The sequence below is a fragment of the Trichosurus vulpecula genome, chromosome 7, assembly GCF_011100635.1.
Source record: "Trichosurus vulpecula isolate mTriVul1 chromosome 7, mTriVul1.pri, whole genome shotgun sequence".
NCBI lineage: Eukaryota > Metazoa > Chordata > Mammalia > Diprotodontia > Phalangeridae > Trichosurus > Trichosurus vulpecula.
In genome coordinates this window covers 259745404-259765736 of record NC_050579.1, presented here as the reverse complement: position 1 = coordinate 259765736, position 20333 = coordinate 259745404, and the positions used below count along the sequence as shown (strand labels likewise).

Here is a 20333-nt window from a genome sequence, read left to right as displayed (position 1 = left end):
CTCTACCCCTAATTCCCTCATTTTTGTTAATTCAGTAAATAAACATATAATGTAAAGAGAAAAAGTGATAACCAGAGGGTGACAAGCTGTCATTTGTTCCTGCTTTGTGTTATGCCCAAAATTCCCCCGAGATAGTGTGAGTGCGCTGGTATTCCCTGAATGGTGAAAACAATAGGAAGCTGGGACATGATAAACCAATAGAAATATAGATTGGGGGTTATCTTATTGCCTATTTCGGAAGCCATGGAAGCAGAAGGAAAAAAGCGTTAGAATAGGTAGAATGAGTTTTGTTTCTGCATATGTTCCAACATTAGCTGCGGTGGTCATGTGGCTGCTTTCGCTTCACGAGGATGTGTTTTTGTCAGGTATTATTTAATATTTTTCATTAATATTTTTTAAAACTCTTTCTTATAACATAATCCAGTTTGCTGTACCTCTTTTAAATGCATGAAATATTTAACTACCTTTCAGTATATCTTTTTGTATACTTAAAACAGTCATTATGGCGGAGAACCGGTTGTTAATTTATTTGAATCCACCACTGGTTAGTGTAATACCTAGCTAAATTAAGTTATGAATTTAGTGCCATGCCAAAGGGTTACTTTATAGAACTTGAAGAAATTTAATTCATATGAAGTAGCAAAAGGTCTAGAATCTTGAGAGAAACAACAAGAAAAAATAGGAATGAAGGGGACCTGGCAATACCAGGTCTCAAACTATATTAAAAAAAAAAATCATTGTGGGACGAAGACCTCAATACTCTGTATTTTGGTATAAGCTTGTCAGAGACATATTTGTTAATTAAATGATTTTAAGTCTTAGTACCTTAGCAAAGAGATAGAGCGAGAGAGATATTCAGAAATCCAAAGGGAGAGAGGGACTCAACATCTTTTGGAAAATCTCTCTAACCCAAGCCTTTTTCTTTGTAAAATCCATAGGTTTCAAAATCAAAGACTAAATTGTATAAACAAGATTAAACTGGAGTATGCAGATTAGGAAACAGTATCATTTTAGAAAAAATAAAACAACTTTTGGTTGTATCCTGGAGAATCATCTTCCTAAAACTATGCAATTCTTCTTTAAACTTCTAAAGAGAGTCTTCTTTCAACCTGGTCAGAGGTTAATTCAGGAGATACTTTTATTAATTAAATTAATCAAAGACTTCTTTCTCTGAGTTGGATAATGCCCTAATCAGTTTTGGAGAAGAATCCTTCCTGGAATGATTTATCTTCTTCCTTTAGAGAATGGATTGGCTTTTAGTAAGAATGATGCAATACAATCAAAACTCAGTACCATTTGTACTGGCAACAGCAGCATATGTCTCACAAGAAGTTCTCTGCTTCCTGCCTCAGAAGTAAAACAGCAGGCACAAGAGGAAGGTGAAGAGATAACCCTGCTAAGCCCATCCACCTCACAGCCTTGTATGGGGGCGTGTACTACAAGGTTGTGTGCTACATGATTCACATTGTTCAGAAATTGAACAGGACTGGCTCCAAGGTGAACAAGAGGGAAGTTGTTAAAACACACACCATAGAAACCTACACCCCTCCTTTCATGGTCATTGTAGGCATTGATGGCTACATACAAATCCCTGTGGCCTCCAGATATTCAACACCAAATATGTTGAGCACATCACTGATGAGTATAAAAGGTGATTCTAACAAGGCCTTCATCCAGAACTGCAAGAAATGGCAGGATGATGGCAAGAAACAGTTGGTCAAAGACTTGAGCAGTATGAAAAAATACTGCTAGGTTATCTGGGTTATTGGCTACGCCCAGTTGGATTTGTTTCCTCAAGGCAGAAGAAACCTCATCTGCTGGAGATTCAGGTAAAAAGTAGGCTGGGACCAAGAGAAGCTGGAGCAGCTGGTGCGGGCAGAAGGCAATGATTATTGTCATTAGGATAACAAAGGGGATGGTGGGGAAAAGGCAGCAACTCAACTGAGCTCTCCCAAGAACCCCTCTGAATACCTTTAAATAATGCCATAAAACAATTCCTGGGGCAGCAGAACCCACAAAAGGACGGGGTGAAATAATTTTCCAGCCAGAGACAACTTAGAAGGTCAGCAGGAAAGGTCTGTCGCACTTGGGTAAGAGTGGAGCACGGTCCAGTGCAGGCCATGCTAGCAGAGACCCAGCCCCAGCAAACCAGGACCAGGCCTTGGGAGTCACTGTATCAACAGCAGCAACAGCTTCTGGAGATTTCTGCCCATGGATGGTTAAGGGGATTGAACAACTGGTTGGAAGGAGACTATAGGGGTCTCTCTGCTAGCACTGAGGCAGAACTTTGTCCATTTGCCCGTACTTGGATCTGGGTGGCAGTCCCAGGGCGAGGAGGAACACTAGCACACCAGAGTTTGTGGCTGCAGTGGAGTGGGGATCCTAGTCACAAACCAGAGCACAGGCCAAGAGAGTAGTAAACACACTTCTCCTTGGTTCATACCTTAGATCAGACCTAAAAACTTACAGGTTCCTAGAAGTATCTCTGAAAACAGCTACTCAAAGCCCCTGACATTTGGGATACTGCACCCTCCACCCTGGAAGCAGAGCCCTACTTTAACAAAGAGTTAAAATTGAAAAAATAGATTGGGGAAATGAGCAAACAAGAAGGAAAAATCTGATCATAAAAAGTTACTATGGTGACAAGGAAAATCAAAACACACACTCAGAGGGTAACAAAGCTCCTACATCCAGAGCCTCCGAGAAGAATATGAGTTGGTCTCAGGCCATGGAAGAACTCAAAAAGGATTTAAAAATCAAGTAAGAGAGATAGAGGAAAAATTGGGAAGAGAGATGAGAGTGATACAAGAAAGGCATGAAAAAGGAGTCAACAGCCTGGTAAAAATACTGAAGAAAATAACACCTTAAAAAACAGACTAGACCAAATGCAAAAGAGGTCAAAAAAGCCAGTGAGGCAAAGACTGCCTTAAAAAGTAGAATTGGCCAAATGGAAAAAGAGGCACAAAAATTCACTGAAGAAAAAAAAAGTCCTTAAGTAGAATTGGCCAAATGGAAAAGGAGGTACAGAAGCTCACTGAAGAAATAAGTCCTTAAAAATGAAAATTGAGCAAATGGAATCTGATGACTTTATGAGAAATCAAGAAACAATAAAACAAAACCAAAAGAATGAAAAAGTAGAAGACATGTGAAATATCTCATTAGAAAAACAACTGACCTGGAGAATAGATCCAGGAGAGATAATTTAAGAATTAATGGACTACCTGAAAGCCATGATAAAAAAAAGAGCCTAGATTCCATCTTTCAAGAAATGATCAAGCAAAACTGCTCTGATATTCTAAAAACAGAGGGTAAAATAGAGATTGGAAGAATCCACCTATCACTTCCTGAAAGAGATCTCAAAATGAAAACTCCCAAGAACATTGTAGCCAAATTTCAGACTTCCTAGATCAAGAAAAAAATATTAAAAGCAGCCAGAAAGAAACAATTCAAGTATTGTGAAGCCACAGTTAGGATAAGACAGGATTTAACAACTTCTACATTAAAAGATCAGAGGGCTTGGAATATGATCTTCCAGAGGGCGAAGGAGCTAGGATTATAACCAAGAATCACCTACCCAGCAAAACTGAGTATAATTGTTCAGGGGGAAAAATTGGCATTCAATGAAATAGAGATGGTTCAAGAATTCTTGATGACAGGACCAGAACTGAATAGAAAATTTGACTTTCAAATACAAGACTCAAGAGAAGCATACTAAGGTAAACAGGAAAGGGAAATCATAAGGGACTTAATAAGGTTAAACTATTTACATTCCTATATAGGAAGATGATATTTATAACTCATAAGGTCTTTCTCTTTGTTAGGACAATAGACAAAGGCACAGGTGTGAGTTGAATGTAAAGGGATAATAATCTAAAAAAATAAAATTAAGGGGCGAGAGAGGAATGTACTGGGGAAAAAGGGAAAGGGAGAGATAGAATGGGGTAAGTTATCTCACTTAAAAGAGACAAGAAAAAGCTTTTACAATGAAGGGAAAGAGGGGAGGTGAGGGAGAGTGAGTGAACCTTGCTCTCATCAGAACTGGCTCAAAGAGGGAATAACATACACACTCAATAATTGAGTATAGATATCATACTGTACAGGAAAGTAGGAGGGGAATGGGATAAAAGAAGGGCGTGGAGGTGATAAAAGGGAAGACAGATTGGTGGAGGGGGTAGTCAGAGAGAATAGAATAAATGGGGGAGGGAACAGGATGGAGGGAAATACAGTTAGCAATAGTAACTGAAAAAAATTTTGAAGGAAGTTTTTCTGATAAAGCCCTCATTTCTCAAACATATGGAGAACTGAGTCAAAATTTTAAAAATAAAGAGCCATTCCCCAACTGATAAGTGATTAAAAAATGAACAGTTTTCAGATGAAATAAAGCCATATGAAAAACATGCTCTAACTCACTATTGATTGGAGAAATACAAATTAAAGCAATTCTGAGGTACTACCTCATACCTATCAGATTAGCTAATAGGACAGAAAAGGAAAAAAATGTTCTAGGGGATATGGGAAAAATGAGACATTACTGCATTGTTGGTGGAGTTGTGAGCTGATTCAGCCATTCTGTAGAGCAATTTGGAATATGCCCAAAGGGCTATGAAACCATGCATACCTTTTGACCTTGTAATACCACTACTAGGTCTGCATCCCCAAAGAGATAAAAAACAAAAAGGAAAAGGACCTGTATGTACAAAAATATTGATAGCAACTCTTTTTGGTGGCAAAGAGTTGGAAATTAAGAAGATGTCCATCGGTTGGGGAATGGCTGAAAAAGTTGTGCTATGTGATTAGGATGGGATGCTATTTTACTATAAGAAGTGATGAGCATGATGTTCTCAGAAAAACTTGGAAAGACTCACTGAGCTGATACAGTGAAATATACTGTGTACAAAGTAACAGCAATATTGTAAGATAATCAGCTGTGAATGACTTAGCTATTTTCGGCAATACAGTGATCCAAGACAACTCTGAAGGATTTGTGATGAAAAATGCTATCCATCCCCAGAGAAAGAACTGATGATATCTGAATACAGATTGAAGCATTAAAAAAAACAACAACAAAGGACAAGGGTTGCAAAGGCATCTGTGTCCATTGGCACACTCAGAATTCCCCTGTAATGCCCTTCAAGGCCTGTGCAAAGTGTATTGGAGGTTCATCTCCTGCGCATCTGTGGCCTGGGCTGGTCTGAGATCTTCGCTACACTAGGATCTTCAAAAAGATCCAGAAGACTGGCTAGTGGTACCATATTAAGGGTGATTCGAAATAAGACACCTCCTGATTATAATCTGTCTGATAAGAGGGTTTGTCACTGTGGTGAAATGATTGGTGGCTTTGTCATGCCAAAAGGCTGTGTTTTAGGGACCAAAATGTTTTCTCCCACCCTGTGACAGTCTGCTGATAACAGTTGAAACATCATACCCTAAAGACTGACTCGGAGTTTATCAATACCACCTGCAGATTTGACCATAACTGTTTCTAGATCATAGAGAAGAAGAAAGAATTCATGGGACCTACTTAAGAATGACTATGTTGCTGAAGAGAAGACTGATTAATGTAATACCTAGCCAGCCAGGTGGGAGCTGGTGAACTCAGCAAAATTTAAGTTATTTTTTAAAATTGTAAAGAAAGGAATTTATTGTTCCAAAATTGATAGTTCATAAAAGACTGAGAAGCTTCCCCATTCCGAGTAGACCAGGCACCAAGACTAAAGTATTGTCCTAATATTATTTTGTAATATGTAGTCTAAAGAGGGAATAGGTGTTTGGGGTATGGGCTAATATGATGATTATAGCAGTTATCACAAAAATTATTTAGTACTGCTTAAAAAAAGGAAATCACTAAAATATTACATAAACAAGACAAAAACTACTGGAAAATGGGCTCTCGGAAGTTAAATTTAGGCAAACACCTCATGTTTTATACCACATTAAGCTCCAAATGGATAGATATGTCATCTACATAAAGATCCACTAGAGGAGCAGGGAAGGAGATGATATCTTTCACAAATACAGATAGGGGAAAGGGAGAATTTTTGACCAAACTGTGATAGAGATGATCATAAAATATAAAATGGACAAGTTGGATTATATAAAATAGAAAAACTTCTGCACAAAAAAAGCCAGTAGTTAAAATTAGAAGGAAACCTGTTAATTGGGGGGGGGGGAATTGTTGCAGCAAATTCCTCTGATAAAAGCCTGGTATTCAAGTTACACAGGGAATTAACGTAAATCTATAAGAACAAACCATTCCAAAGTAAGATAAATAAAGGCACTTCTCAGTGGAAGAAATCCAAGCTATTATTATATGGAAAAATGCTTTAATTCACTAATGATGAAAGAAATGTAAGTTGAAATTGTTTTGAGGTGCTACTCCATCATATTGGCACAAATAAAAGGAAATTGACAATTGTTGGGGGGGTCTGTAAGACAAGTATACTAAAAAGCATTGTTGGTGAAGTTGTGATTTAAGCCAGCCATTCTTTTATCTTTTATTTTTTTTTATTTAATGTTTGGCCAGCCATTCTTTAAAGCAGTTGGAGCTATATTTCAAAGTGTGGATGGGCCTTTTGACTCTTTGATGCCATTACTAGGAATGTACCTCAAAGAGATTAAAAAAAAACAGAGGGAAGGGATCCTTATGTACAAAACTCTGTATAGTACGACTTTTTGTTGTAGCAAAGAACTACTAGTTGTATGATCAAAGTGGGTGCCTGCGAGGTTCGGCTAAACCTATTGTGAATATAGTGGAATAATATAGCCTAGTAAAAAATGCTGAGCATGGCAGATTCAGAGAAACTAGAGGCTACTTGTATGAGCTGGTATAGAGTCAAATGAGTAATAGTAAGAGAATAATTTACATGATGACTACAGTAACGTAAAGGAAAATAATTTTGAAAGACTAAAGAACTTTGATCAGTGTAATGACCAGTCATGACTTCAGAAGACCTCATTGAAGCATGCTTCCTACCACTTGGAAGAGAGGTGTTGAACCAGAAGTTTAAAATGAGCCAATGCATTTACAGACAGGTTAATCTAGTTTTTTTCTCCTACATTAAATGAAACTTCTTTGGTAGGAAGGGACATTTGGCGGACAATGAGTGATGTAGAAAAGAGGAGAAACAATAAAAAAACAAAAAAGGGAACATAGAAAAGCAGTTTTTTGACTTGATGATTTGATATATTTTGATACATTAAAAAAAAAGTAGAACATAATTGACACTCACATTTTCATGTAACAAAAGACCTCCCCAAAACAGAAAGGTATGTATTTCCCCTTAAAAACAAAAGTAGATTGAATGGTGTTTCCTTTAATTGATATTTTCTTTCACTTTATTTTTCCCCCTTTTCCACCCTGCAATGATTAATGAATATTAATTCAAAAAGATTTCTAGACCTTGTTTTGATGTTGACCATTTTCATTATATTAGGTGCATTTCATTATTTTAGGTGTTTGTAAACTGTAAGATGGCTCTAATAGGCCTATTTCACAATTAATATGTTGTTAAACTTGAATACCATGAAGACACCCTGAACATGTTGCCATGTTCTTTGTGTACCTGAGTTTCTTCATGTCTCATGCCTGAGTAATTGTTACTTAGCTACCTTCTGATAGCCATAGTGTCTAGTTTCTAGTTTTGTGCTTGAAGCAGTAAACTTATAAATTCCTTTAAAATTAGATACACAAATAAACTCATCTGATTGTTTCCCCATCCTGTGGAGGTAAACTCCTATTTATTCTATTCCTATGATTCAGAGTTGCTGTCTGTGAAGATGATAATCCTTTCTTTTTACTCCCTGTCATCCTTAACTACCACAGCCTTGCCTCTCCACAGCCCATGTCTTCCTTTGCCCTTTATTCATGTAGAACAGATGCTGTAACAGATCCCTTTTCTCAAAGAGGTGAGGGATTGTAGGTAAAGAATGTTGCATAAACTGTCACATTTGATCATTTTATCTTTTGCTTTTGCCTGTCTTTGTTACAATTTTTTGCTTTCCAACATTTCTTGTCTCATGTAGTCATTGATTTATATTTGGTCTACCTAATTTCCAGAGAGCATGCTACTTTGGTACATTTTAACATTTTAAACTCTTTTTTTTTTTTTTGCCTTTCAGTTCATTCTTGCCAGGTCTTTTATTTCATTAAAATTTTTTTTTCTCTATTGTAGTCCTTGTGGAAAATCCATGTTTTTCTTTGGATTTATACTTGATACTTCTCTTGGACTGTCTCTCTTCTAGGTTAGATCTTTTTAATTATCTTTGGATTTATAATAATTGTCTGGATCTGTAGTAATTCTAATTCTAGTGGTTGGTATCTTTGTTTTTTTACATACATCTCCGGCCTTGGATCCTGAAGTAGGGCATTGTGCCAAGGGTAGGTATATCCACTGGTATATTTTTGGGCAGTTAGTCATTTTGCTTACTCTGGATCTATACCTGCCTATCTTTACCCCTCAGAAGTGTCTGTGATAAGAATGCCAGTAGGTTTTAGGTCCTCCTGGATCTTTGAGATTTAGGTTTTCAGAGCCTTCTGTGGCATCTTAGGCCAGAATGCTATGGAACTCAGAACCCCTAGGCCTGAGATGTCCCAAACTGAGTGCTACTACATCTATATTGGTTGCTGTGGCTCTAGGTGACTTCCAGCATTAATATCGTGGGACTTTGCTTTAGGAACTGTCTGCTTTTTCTGTCTCAATATAGAACCTTTCAGACTATTGGCATCTCTGGCCCATCTCTAGTTGTGCTGAGAGACTTTCTTCTTGTTTGCTTGCATTGGTACTGGCTTTTCTAGTGGATCCCCTTTACAATTGCACTGTGGGCTTTTGGCATTTTGTATGGTACTGGGATGGATTAAGTCACTCACTGTAGTTACTTAGTTGTATTTCTTGGTCATTATTTGATCTGATGCAGTATTTTTGTTGGAGTGGATATATGGGAGCTGGGCTTCCAGCATATTCTATTCAGGCAGCTATCTTAGCCAGAAGTGCTCTTTTTGAGGGCGGGTGGGAGAATGGTTAAAAGGGAGGTGGAAGAGGAGGCACATTGGAAATCAGCTATGATTCTAAGAATACTCTCATTGTTTATGTAGATGTTTCTTATACAATTTTAATAGAGCTAGGAAGTATGTATAAGGGTCAGTAATTATTAATATTCTCTGTTGCCTTTTTTCGTTCTCATAAAGATATAACTTCTTTGCACATGCTTGGTCTAGTCTAGCCGCTCTTCCCATCTTTCACTATTCGGGACACTGGTATTTGAGTCCAAATATGTACCTCCACTGTCAATGAAGAAAAGAATTTGTTATATAAAAATATAGATACAACATTTATGTTTTTGCCTCTTTGCCCTTCCAATTTCACTCTTAATGATTTTTGCTTTATTGTGTCTCTAACTAGATTTTCTTTTAATTTAATTTCCCTTCCATTGCATCTTATTTTATGAGGCAACTACTGCTCACAGTCTTCAATTAGTCAACAAGCATTTATTAAGTTCCTTCTGTGTGCTTGGTGCTGTGCTAAGTGTTGAGGAAACCAAGACTAAAGTGGAATAGTCCCTGCCTTCAGTTAGTTTGCATCAGGGAAATAGCATGTAAGATTTTACAAATGAGTTTATGCTCTCAACCATTGGTGTCACAACTCAAATAGAAATGGGGAGATGGAGTGCTACTAAATAGTACGTGAAGATCTTTTCAGGCCACATATTGACTTAGAAAATGACATGTTAACATTATCTGTGTTCTATTTTATTTTATTTATTTTGTTAAATATTTCTCAGTTATATTTTATTCAGGTTCCACCACATTCAGGAGTGTTCCCAGTCTCATTTTTGATACCTCACTTCCAAACCATTATTGCCTTTGGCTTCCATATCCCTTTGCATGACAAAAAATAATTTATTGGCTGAGATGGTTTTTAGGTGGTCTCATTGTGATAATTAATTTACATAGGTTAAGCTCAAGCTCCTTGTGAGTAAGCATTGTTTCATTCATTTGTGAGTTTTTGTGAGACGAAGGTCAAAGGTATAAACAACCTTATGTGTGGCTGAGGTGGTGAAGATCATAGGAGCTGAGGAGGCAGATAAGCTGATGAGCAAGAGTATTTGAGATGACATTATCATGTAAATTGAAGTACCCAAGTAAAAGGGCAGGAAGACTGAGCCATGTGCCAAACTAAGAAAGAAAGGAGAATGACTTGGGTTGTGGTCAAGATAGCCACCATGATCTGGGTAAGGTGATATACCTGGGTAGAGTGGACCACAAAGGAAGAAAATGACTACATGAAGGTGGTGTAGGGGAAGGGACCTGGAAGAGGCATTGAGGAATGAGGAGTATACATACTCTTCCTTGCCCAGTGTGTCCTAGAGGCAGGAGAAAAGGTCCACTCAGTGCTAAAGAGGATTGCTAGGGATGTATTATGGGGGAAACCAGGTAGAACAGTTCTACTACGAAAGGTAATTTGTTAAAAATAGAATAAGGGTTCCATTGGGCAAAATGGAAAGGTAGGTTAGAACTGGATAAGGACTGTGGAAAGGGTAGGGCTGACATGGGATGGGCATGAGATGAACAGAAGTTGTGGCTAGGGAAAGGAACTTGGCTCCAGTCAGTCTGTTCAGAATCACAGGAATTCTTAGTGGTAGTAGATTTTCTGGCCCTTTTCGGTAGCAATGCTAATGTTGATTTGATAATTATTCTCTGAGCAAATCGATAGAAAGAGGTGGGAGTTGGGTTGTCATGGCAGAGGGATGGTAAAATGCCCGGGGAGGGTAAAATGTCCTCTGTCTAGGGATGGTTGGAATGGATGTCCAGTCTGGGACTGGCTAGGTACTGAGGATTGAGGTCAAAGTTTCTACTTAACTCTCCAGCAAGCTTTGTCTCTCTTTTTTTAATTTTAATTTTTTTTTCGAGCTTTGTCTTAAGGTGAATTTCAGAACTGAATAGATTGTCTGGGGTGGCACAATATAGAGAGTCAGTGATCTTTGTGGTGAGTAATATTAATAGCTATGTAGTTTCAACTTGGACCTCCACTTTGTTAAAAATAATCCTCCCTTTGGGATTATTTTATGCCTTCTCTCCTTTTTTTTTTCTTACCTGAAACCCCTTTCTGAAATATTTAGTGATTTAGGTAACACAATTTTCTGAGAGTTCTCACATTTTGTTAAGTGTTTTATCTTGATTTAAGACATCTGAATTTTTTGTGCCTAAACAAGATTTTAAAAACATTTATTAATATCTTTTGGTTTTTACCACCTTCATTTATAAATATAACCCTCCCCCCTGCCTACCTAGAGTCATCTCATGACAAAAAAAACCAGAGTCGTTCAACAAAAGTAATCATCAACCTAGACTGACAGTTTATATAATACTCAACCCCAAGAAGGGAGAAAAAAGAATTTTTTTATGTCTTTTTGAGGCAAGTTTGGTCACTATAACTGTAATAATTTTTTATTCAATTTTATTTTCAGTTCCAAATTCTCTTCTCCTTTTCCCCTGCTTATTGAAAAGACAAGAAAAACAAGGCCCATAACAATTATGACAGTTGCATATAGTCAGATCATTATAATTAAAGTCTTTTTTTTTGAGCCAGTTTGGGTTAAGTGATTTGCCCAGGGTCACACAGCTAGTAAGTGTATAAGGCCAGATTTGAATTCAGGTCCTTCTGACTCCAGGGCTGGTATTCTATCCTGCCTTGCCTCTTAGTCTTCAGGGTTGTTGTTGCTGCTGCTGTTCTTTCATTTCCATTGTTGTAGTCATTATATGTGTGTGTATGTATGTATGTATATATGTGTTGTTTTCCTGCTTGTACTTATATCAATTTGCACCAACTCCTTTGTTTTCCTATGGCTCTTTGAATTTTTCTTATTCATTCTTATAGCGCAATAATGCTTTATTGCATTCATGTGCCACTTGTTTAGCTAGTCCCCATTCAGTGAGCATCCAGTTTGCTTCCAGTTCTTTTTCACTATGCTATGAAACATGCTATTAGGAAAATTTTGGTATAAATGAGAACTTTCTTTTTTATTTTGATTTCTTTGGGGTATAAGCCTACCAAAACGGTATTGATATCTCATTCGGTTCCTTAGCATAATTCTAAATTTCTTTCTAGAATATTTAGACCACCATGAATTGTTTTAAGTACCCTTTATATTTGGAGGCTATCCTGTTGTTCAGAGACTTTATTGAAGAACATAGGGCCGCTAAATGGTTAAGAATGTGCTCTCTCTTTTCTTCTAGCATACTTAGTTTTACTGGTTAACTAAATCTAAGTTCATGACCAAAGCTTCATAATTTTCTATGTGTTATATATTCTAGTCTCTTCAGTTATGACTTATCTTTTTTGGGAAGTCCACTGTAATCCTGATTGTTGTAGCTTGGTATATTATCTGTCTGCTTGTAGTTTGCAATATTTTTTCATTATCATGTGCAAGTTTAATGTGTCTAGGAGAATTGAAGCTTGAGTTCTCCCTTAGAGACCTTAAAGGTTTTTCTCAGATTGCCAGAAAAAGCTGTACCCTTGCTTGTCCTCCTTTCTCAATTTTCAGTCCAGCTTCCCTGAACTGAAACCTTTCTCTTCGAAGTTACCAGATATTTTAATTGCCAGATACAATGATCGCTTCTCAGTTCCTTCTCTACGTATCCACTGCATTTGACGCTTGATCATTCTCTCTGCCTGGCTATGCGCTCCCCTTCGGTTTTTGTGATACTATTCTCTCTTAGTTTTCTTCTGTCAAATCACTTCTTTATCTCTTTGACTGGTTCATCGTCCATGTGATGCCCTCAAACTGTTGATGTTCTCCAAAGCTCTTTCTCTTTTCGCTCGCTGACGTCATCCTCTTCTGTGGGTTTAATTACTATTATCACTATATAGATGGCTCACAGATCTGTGTATCCAGTCCCACTCTGTCCCCTGAGCTTCAGTCCAACATCACCAATTGTATATTGCACATTTCACACTGCATGTCCCAGAGACCTGTCCAGAACTGAACTCTATCTTCGTCCCCAAACTCACTCCTCTTCCAAAGTTCCTTCTTGTTGTTGATGGTGCCACCATTTTTCTGGATATCCCGTGGTCATCTCAAACTCAGTGTGTCCAGACAATTCAGCTTTCTCTCCCTAACGCTTTCAGCCCCAACTCTCCTGAATTTGCCAATTTTTTGTTGAGGGCACTACCATCCTTCTAATCACTCAGGTTTCCAAACTTGGCATTATCGTTGACCCCTTTCTCTTTCTCACTCACCCTGTGTAGCTAGTTAGTTGCCAAACCTTGTTTTTTCTACCTTTGCAACAACTTTGGTGTTTATCCCTTCCTTTTTAATCACATACAACCCTAGTAGAAAGCCTTGTCGTTGCTTCTTCCCTGGTTTTTTTGCTGTAGTCTTCTTAGTGGTCTCCCCTGCCTCATCTGTCTGCACTCTACTACAGTTTCCACACAGCTCCTAAAGTGATTTTCTGAAATTGCAGGTATAACATGTCACTCCCTTTGCAATCTGACTCTAACCTGTATTTTTAACCTTATTACATATTATTCCATCTAACATATTTTGTATTCAGGTCATTCTGACCTTTTTAAAAACAAACTTTCTCATATACATCACTAAACTTCCCATCTCTGTGCTTTTGCATTAGTTATCTCCCATGCCTTATGGCACTCCCTCCTTGTGATAGCCTCTTAAAATATACTTGGTTTCCTTCAAAATTAACCTCAACTGAATCCTTCTACATGAACCCTTTCCTCATATCCCTTGCTGTTAATGTTCTCCCCTTTCTCCTCATTAACTTGTATCTATTTTGCATATATTTAATGCACACATTTTCTCCTCAATAGAACATAAGCAGGGCAAAGTCTGTTTGTTTTTTTTTGCCTTTATGTCTGTCACAGTGCCTGCCATGTAGTAGATGCTTAATAACTAACTACTTGTTGATTGATCAAAGATCTCATCCATTCTGATGGTTTTATAGGGACTTCATTTTTATGAAAATTGTTTCTAAATCTGTTTATCCAGGTTTTAGCTCTTATGTAAGCCCCAGACCCAAATCTCCAACTGTCTTTTAGACAATTCTACTTTGTATGTTTCAGTATCCCTTCAAAGGATACACCAGGACTTCTCTTCCCTTCCAAATAGTCTCCCCTTCTAGCTTCCCTGTGCTTATATTGGTGCTGCTGCTATTCTCTTGTCCTCCAAGTTTGAAATCTTGAATACTCTTACTTCTTCCTCTTTCATCACTTGTATCTAGGCAGCTTACCAAATCCTATCAGTTCTCCCTCAATTTCAATATTTCAATATCTCTTGTACATACTTCTCTTTTAACATTGTCCTTCTCTGATTCAGGCCTGTAACATTTCATGTTTCAATTATTGCAGCAGTAAAAAAAAATTGGTCAAAACATTTGTGAGAAACTGCCTTTGTTTACTGATTATTTCATAACGTTCCTGGTTCCATTATTTTCATGTAGATAAAAGATGAGACTATATTTATGGTTAATACTAGAGAACCAGGTAATTGATTTGAGAGGCATAATGAAAAGAGATCTGGAAGTGTCAGGAAGATGAGTTTGAATTTCCCTTATGACTTTTACTATGTAACCATTTTGATAATACCTTTAATATCTATTAGGCTTCATAAGAGACCAAAGGAGATAAGGCGTTATGACCTTTAAAAGACTATCTACTTCAGCTTTTATTTTTGATGCTTCCCAGAAATTTAGTTGTTCATTTGCTAGAAAGGATAAGACAAAGTTAAATTGAGTGTATTTTAGCAATGTACAGTTTAATTTTAATTTCTGAATTGATGGAACCGCTCTTAGACCTATTCAGTGTGCCTTTTTTTTCCTAAGTTGTAGCTTAATTTGAGACTCTTCATTTTCTGAGTTGGCCTTAATTATTGACTTGCATGTTGTAGATTAATTTGTGTCTTTTACCCTAAGACTATGCCTTCAGGCTTGATGGACTTGATTGGGAATTCTAGGAAGCCAGTTTGAGTCCCAGATTAGGCTCAGTCAAGTCAATAACTAAAATTTTTTCCTTCTCTCTACCTATCAGATCCTTCACTGGATTCCTTGGTTCAAGTCCTGCCTCTGATAAATAATATACTGGTTATGTGACCGTGGGCACAAGTTACTTAACTTCAATGACCCAGTCACCCCTCTAAGACTGTATACTACAGAAATGTTACTGGTCCACATTGGTAGAGGGAATGCACCAATGGAGTTCCCAACATCAATGAAATCACAAGTCCAAAAAAGAAAAGAGAGAGCTTGGTCAAAACCAGCTTTACCAAAGTAAAGAGAAGGCTACGTGGAAAATCATATTATGAAGCATAGACATAGATTTTACTGCAAATCCAGAAGTAAAACCCAAAGAAGGAATGAACTTTTTACTACTGCGTGTATGTAGCTGTCCCTGCAGTGCTCCTTGGGTGGCAGATGGTTTCAGAGGCAAGTGCTTTTCAAGGAGTTAACTGCATTACTACTCTAGCAGGAGCTACCATGATAATTCTTTTGACTCAAAAAGCAATGTTTTCAAGGGTCCTTGTTTCTACCACAGTATAGTGCTCTCTACAACCTGTTAACTACAACTACAAGGATTTCATGTGCCTTATTTTATGACTGCTGTTGATCTTGTCAGTCTCTGAATGGCACTAGGCAAAGGGGGGAAGCAAGGATAAAAATAGATGACTCAACCTAAAGAAGTAACAAAATTCCACTGAGAATCTTTGATACTCAGTTTTCACCAGAGCATGAGTTTATTGTTCTAGAGTTTATAAAAAGAATGCATTTGTTTACGTGGTTCCTATTTCTTATGTCTAGTTCTTAAAACTTTTTAATATGTTATTGTCTTTACAGACTATTTTGACCATGGATGGTGAGGAAATACCAGACTTTTCAAGTTTAAAGGAGGAAACTGCTTATTGGAAGGAACTTTCCTTGAAATACAAACAAAGGTAAATGTTGAAAAGAGCAGTAGGGAGTAGTGTAACAATTAGAATATCTGCCTAGGCCCTGTTTTTTTTGCTGTTATTTTAAAATAGCATATTAATTCTAAAGTTAAATTTCCAGAGTTAGGAGGGAAGGAAGGTTGTGGTCTATATTACATAATAAAGTAATGTTTTTAGTTGGGGCTTGTATTATTTGTTGGGTGCTTGTGTTATTCTGACTTTGTTATTTATTATTTGTGTCACCTTAGACATGTCCCTTAATCTGGGCAAGTTTCCTCATGTATAAAATAAATCTGTGATTCTGTGAATAATAGTAGTAAAGAAAATATTAAAGGTAGTTGAAAAGGCACTATTTTGTAGTTCCCCTACAATTTTTATGCTTGTCATTTCTTGATTGTTGAGTGAATATTAAATAATGGACATGGCTACATTTTCTTTTTTCTTTTGTCATTGATACATTTTTGATATATTGATATATTTTGTTTTGACACAGCAGACACATCCTATTTACTCAAACAGACCCTCGTACAAGCTGCCCTTTCCACTTTTGTATCTTACAGATTTGTTAACGGACAGGAATGATGTGTGCTTTACCTTTGAAAGTTTGGTTCCAATAATATCCATTGTAATTGATGTGAATTTTGTTGCCTTTTAATGTTGTCTTTATTTGCATTGTTATAGTCTTTACATTTATTTATTTGTTTTAGCTCTGCTTTACCTTATACAAGTTTGCCCATGTTTCTCTGACTTCTTTATATTTACCACTCCTTAGGGTACCATAATACTACATTGCAGTCATCTACCACATTTTATTGAGCCATTCTTTAATTTTTGGACAGACTGGTTTGTTTCCAAATGTTTATTGTTATAAATAGTGCTGCTATGAATGCTGGGGTTTTTTTTGCTTATATATGGGTTTTTTCTTGCTCATAGCTGCATTTTCACTGAGAGCTAGGTTTATATCCAGTCTGGGTTTATATTTGCAGTACACTAATAGACCTCATCCAGTAAGTCTCTTTAGTCACCCTTTAGGTGAGCAGTTGTTCTTTGCCTTTGGCACTCCTGTGTTATATTCTGGTCCTGCCAGTCCTCAGTCTACTTTCATCTACTTTTTCCTCTTGCTTCTTCGGTACTAAACTTTGCTGGAAGAAGTTATAGAACCTTGTCAGCTGGGCCCACTAAAAATTCTGGTTCTGTAACCTCACCTGGGTCCTCATTCCACTCATTGGCTGTTCTAAACTAAATTTTCTCCTCAAACTCCCTAGGCCGCTACTCCCATTTTTCGTTATCACCACCCACCCAATCCCCACATAATTCTATCCTGTCTATAGACAAATTAAAACCTTCCTTTGTAACAAATAGACCAGGAAAACAAATTCATGTTAGCCAGGCATGCAATATGTTTCATTCTGCACCTTTAGTTCATTAACCTGTGCCTAGAGGGAGGGAAACTTGCTTTCATTATCAGTCTTCTGGAATCATGTTTGGTCATTGCTTTGATCAAGATCCTGAACTCTTCAAAAAAAAATTCCTTTTTCTTATTATGAACTTCACAAACCTAAATACAAAAGTTTCCTCTTACAAAGGACAGAAAAAGAGGGCTGCTTAGGAAAGCATAAATGTCTATCTACTACTATTGCTTCGTAGGGTTTTTTTTTTTTGGTGTCTTTCAAATTTAATATGGCATTTCCAACATTTCCCTGATTGTGTCCCCTTTTGTATTTTCTTCTGCTTTGTCCTATTTTTTAATGGTTCATTAATGATTTTTTCTTAATTTTTTAAACTGTCATCACTGTCCCCAGTGACTTCCCTGACCAAAAGGAAACAAAAGTTTTCTCTTGTAACAAATAAGTATGGTCACACAAAACAGAATCCACACATTGGCAGTGTCTGAAAAAGTGTGTCTCAGTCTGTACCTGTAGTCTGTTATTTAGGTGGTGTAGTAGATAGAGCACTGGGCTTAGAATAAGGAAGACCTGAGTTCAAATTCAGTCTCAGATTAGTACTATCTGTATGACCCTGGGAAAGTCACTTAGCCTCTATTTGCCTTAGTTTCCTCAACTGTAAAATAGAGTGGTCATCCTGGATTTTTCTAAATCTGTTCTTTTTATCATTCTTACGGCACAGTAATGTTTCATTTCATTCACATGCCATAATGTGTTCAGCCGTCCTAGTCACCTATTTTGTTTCCAGTTCTTTGCCTTCTAGGCTTCTCTTGACTTCTGCATCTGTGTTTCAAAGACAAGCTCTGGTCTTTTTTTTTTGTCAGTAGTCCTTTATTTTTCCCTGTAGGATTATACTGTTTTGCAAGAGAAGTTATTCTTAGTTTTAAGCCTTTTCATTCATCCTTTGGAATATTGATTTTCAAGATTTCCTCTCCTTTATGAGATCTTGACTGTCATTACTTGGTACTCAGACTTTTTCTTCCTATATGCTTGCAGTACTTTTCTTTGACCTAAAAGTGTTGGATTTTAGCTAAGACATTCCTAGGTGTTTTAACTGGGATTTTTTTCAGGAGGTGACTTGTAGATTCTTTCTATTTTTACATAGTCCTCTAATCATTATAGATTTGGACAAGTTTTCTTTTATGGGAATTATAATTTTTTTGTTTGTTGGTGGTTTTCAAAGATCATACTGATTTTTAAATGATCTCTCTTCAACCTCTTTTTCAGATCAGTTTTTGATATACATCTATTCACTACATTCTATTTTTCTGGGAGTCTACTACATGGGCAAGATTTTCTACTGATTCCAAAATTGTTTTTTCTCCTTCCCGTGTTTTCCTTAAGTACTCTCAGTTTATTTTAAAAATCTTCGTTTCCCCTTGACATCTTTATTTCCAAACCATTTGTTTCTGTGAGGATTTATTTTTGTCCATATTGAGTTACTTTGTCCTTCTGGATTTACCTCTTGGGCATCTTTTAACCTATAATATTTCTTTGTTGTATTTAGAACTTTATTCTGTTTGTTCTGTCTTCAGTATCAATTCCAGGATGCAGATTTTGTGCTAGGGTCAGGCTGTACCCCTTGGATGGGATGGCCGTGTCCTGTTTGGATCACTCCTCTCTGGAGACTGGATGCAGTGGATGGGGCTAGGCCCCACCTATCTCTGTCTTCTTTTTCCACTGATGGCCTAATGTAGGTAATAGCCTCAATCAGTCTCTGTATCCTGGTCCTTGTGTTCTGAAGAGTTCTGAGAACTGTTTTCTTCAGTGGCTCCAAAAGGAGCATGAACTCCAGGCATCTTGGAGAGCCCAGTGGTGCGTGGCCCCATCTTGCTGAGCTGTAGAGGCTGGCTCCTCTCCCACCATGACTCTGACAGGAAAGGACAGAGCTTCTGCTGGCTTCAGGCCCTGTTTTCTGGAGATCAGGCTAGCTTTCCTTCTCTACCTCATGGATTGTCCTTGCTAAGAGTACCTGTAGACTTCTGTTCATCTTCTTGTGCTTTCCTGTGCTGGATGGAAAAGCTTGCTGTGATCTCTCTTTGGTTTTCTTGATAATTGTTTCTTTTGGTAAACTTTTACATTTTTTCTATGGTGTGTATTAGGCAATCTAAGACTGGCCACAATATTTCATGTTGCTATCTTAACTGGAAACCCACCCACTTTTCAAACCTGTACAAGTGGACTTCTGAACTTCTTTCCAAGGTTATCAACAGTATCTTAATTGTTAAAATCCAGTGGCTTTTTCATAGTCCTTACTCTGCTCGACCTCTCTGTAGTTTGGGGCATTTACTGATCCCTGCTTTTTCTAGGTGTTCTCATCTCCAACTTTTGTGACATTATTCTCTATTGACTCTTGGTTCTCCTGTCTGACTCATCTTCAATATCCTTTGATTCTTCACTGTCTCTTTCACACACTGTTGTTGTTAGTCTGGTCTTCTCTTTTTTTTTTTAATCTGCCTTGGTGATACCATATATCATTGCCCTGGTGCTTCTCCAGTGGGAACATTGATCACTAGGCTGAATGCCAGAAGGACTAGAGCTTCAAAGACTAGGCCTGACACAGAGCTGAATACATGATCCGCATGTGGGATATCTTTTAGATGTGTCTAAAAAAAACTGATTAAACTCTCCCCCAAAGGCACCCCCTACCTCTGCAATCACCCCCTCCCCCCATGAACATACACAGAAAATAAGTTAAGGAGACTAGGGATTCTGATACAAGGAGGCAAATTTGACCTCATTAGGTATCATTGAAACTTGGTGGAATCAGATGCACACTTGGAATTTGGTTCTAGGAAGGTGTAACTTGTTCAAGAGAAACAGGATAGGTGGGAGGAACAGAGTTGCTTTGTTTATTAAGAAGAAAATCCTGGAACAAGAGAGGGGAAGGTGGACAGGGTGATTCGAACCTTTTGAGAACAACACGGTGCTCTCACTCTGTCTCCTGACTTATCT

The 20333-nt window shown here is 37.5% G+C and overlaps 1 protein-coding gene across 7 annotated transcripts in view; it reads left to right on the top strand.

The window, feature by feature from the left end:
• The window catches only part of NDEL1 (nudE neurodevelopment protein 1 like 1), a 94945-nt gene that overhangs the window by 25994 nt on the left and 48618 nt on the right, over positions 1–20333 (top strand). For all 7 annotated transcript variants that reach the window (XM_036767257.1, XM_036767261.1, XM_036767260.1 and 4 more), the window contains one exon: positions 15842–15939. In XM_036767257.1, coding sequence (XP_036623152.1) covers positions 15854–15939 — 86 coding nt within the window. In that variant the 5' untranslated portion in view covers positions 15842–15853. The remainder of the gene's footprint in view (positions 1–15841; positions 15940–20333) is intronic.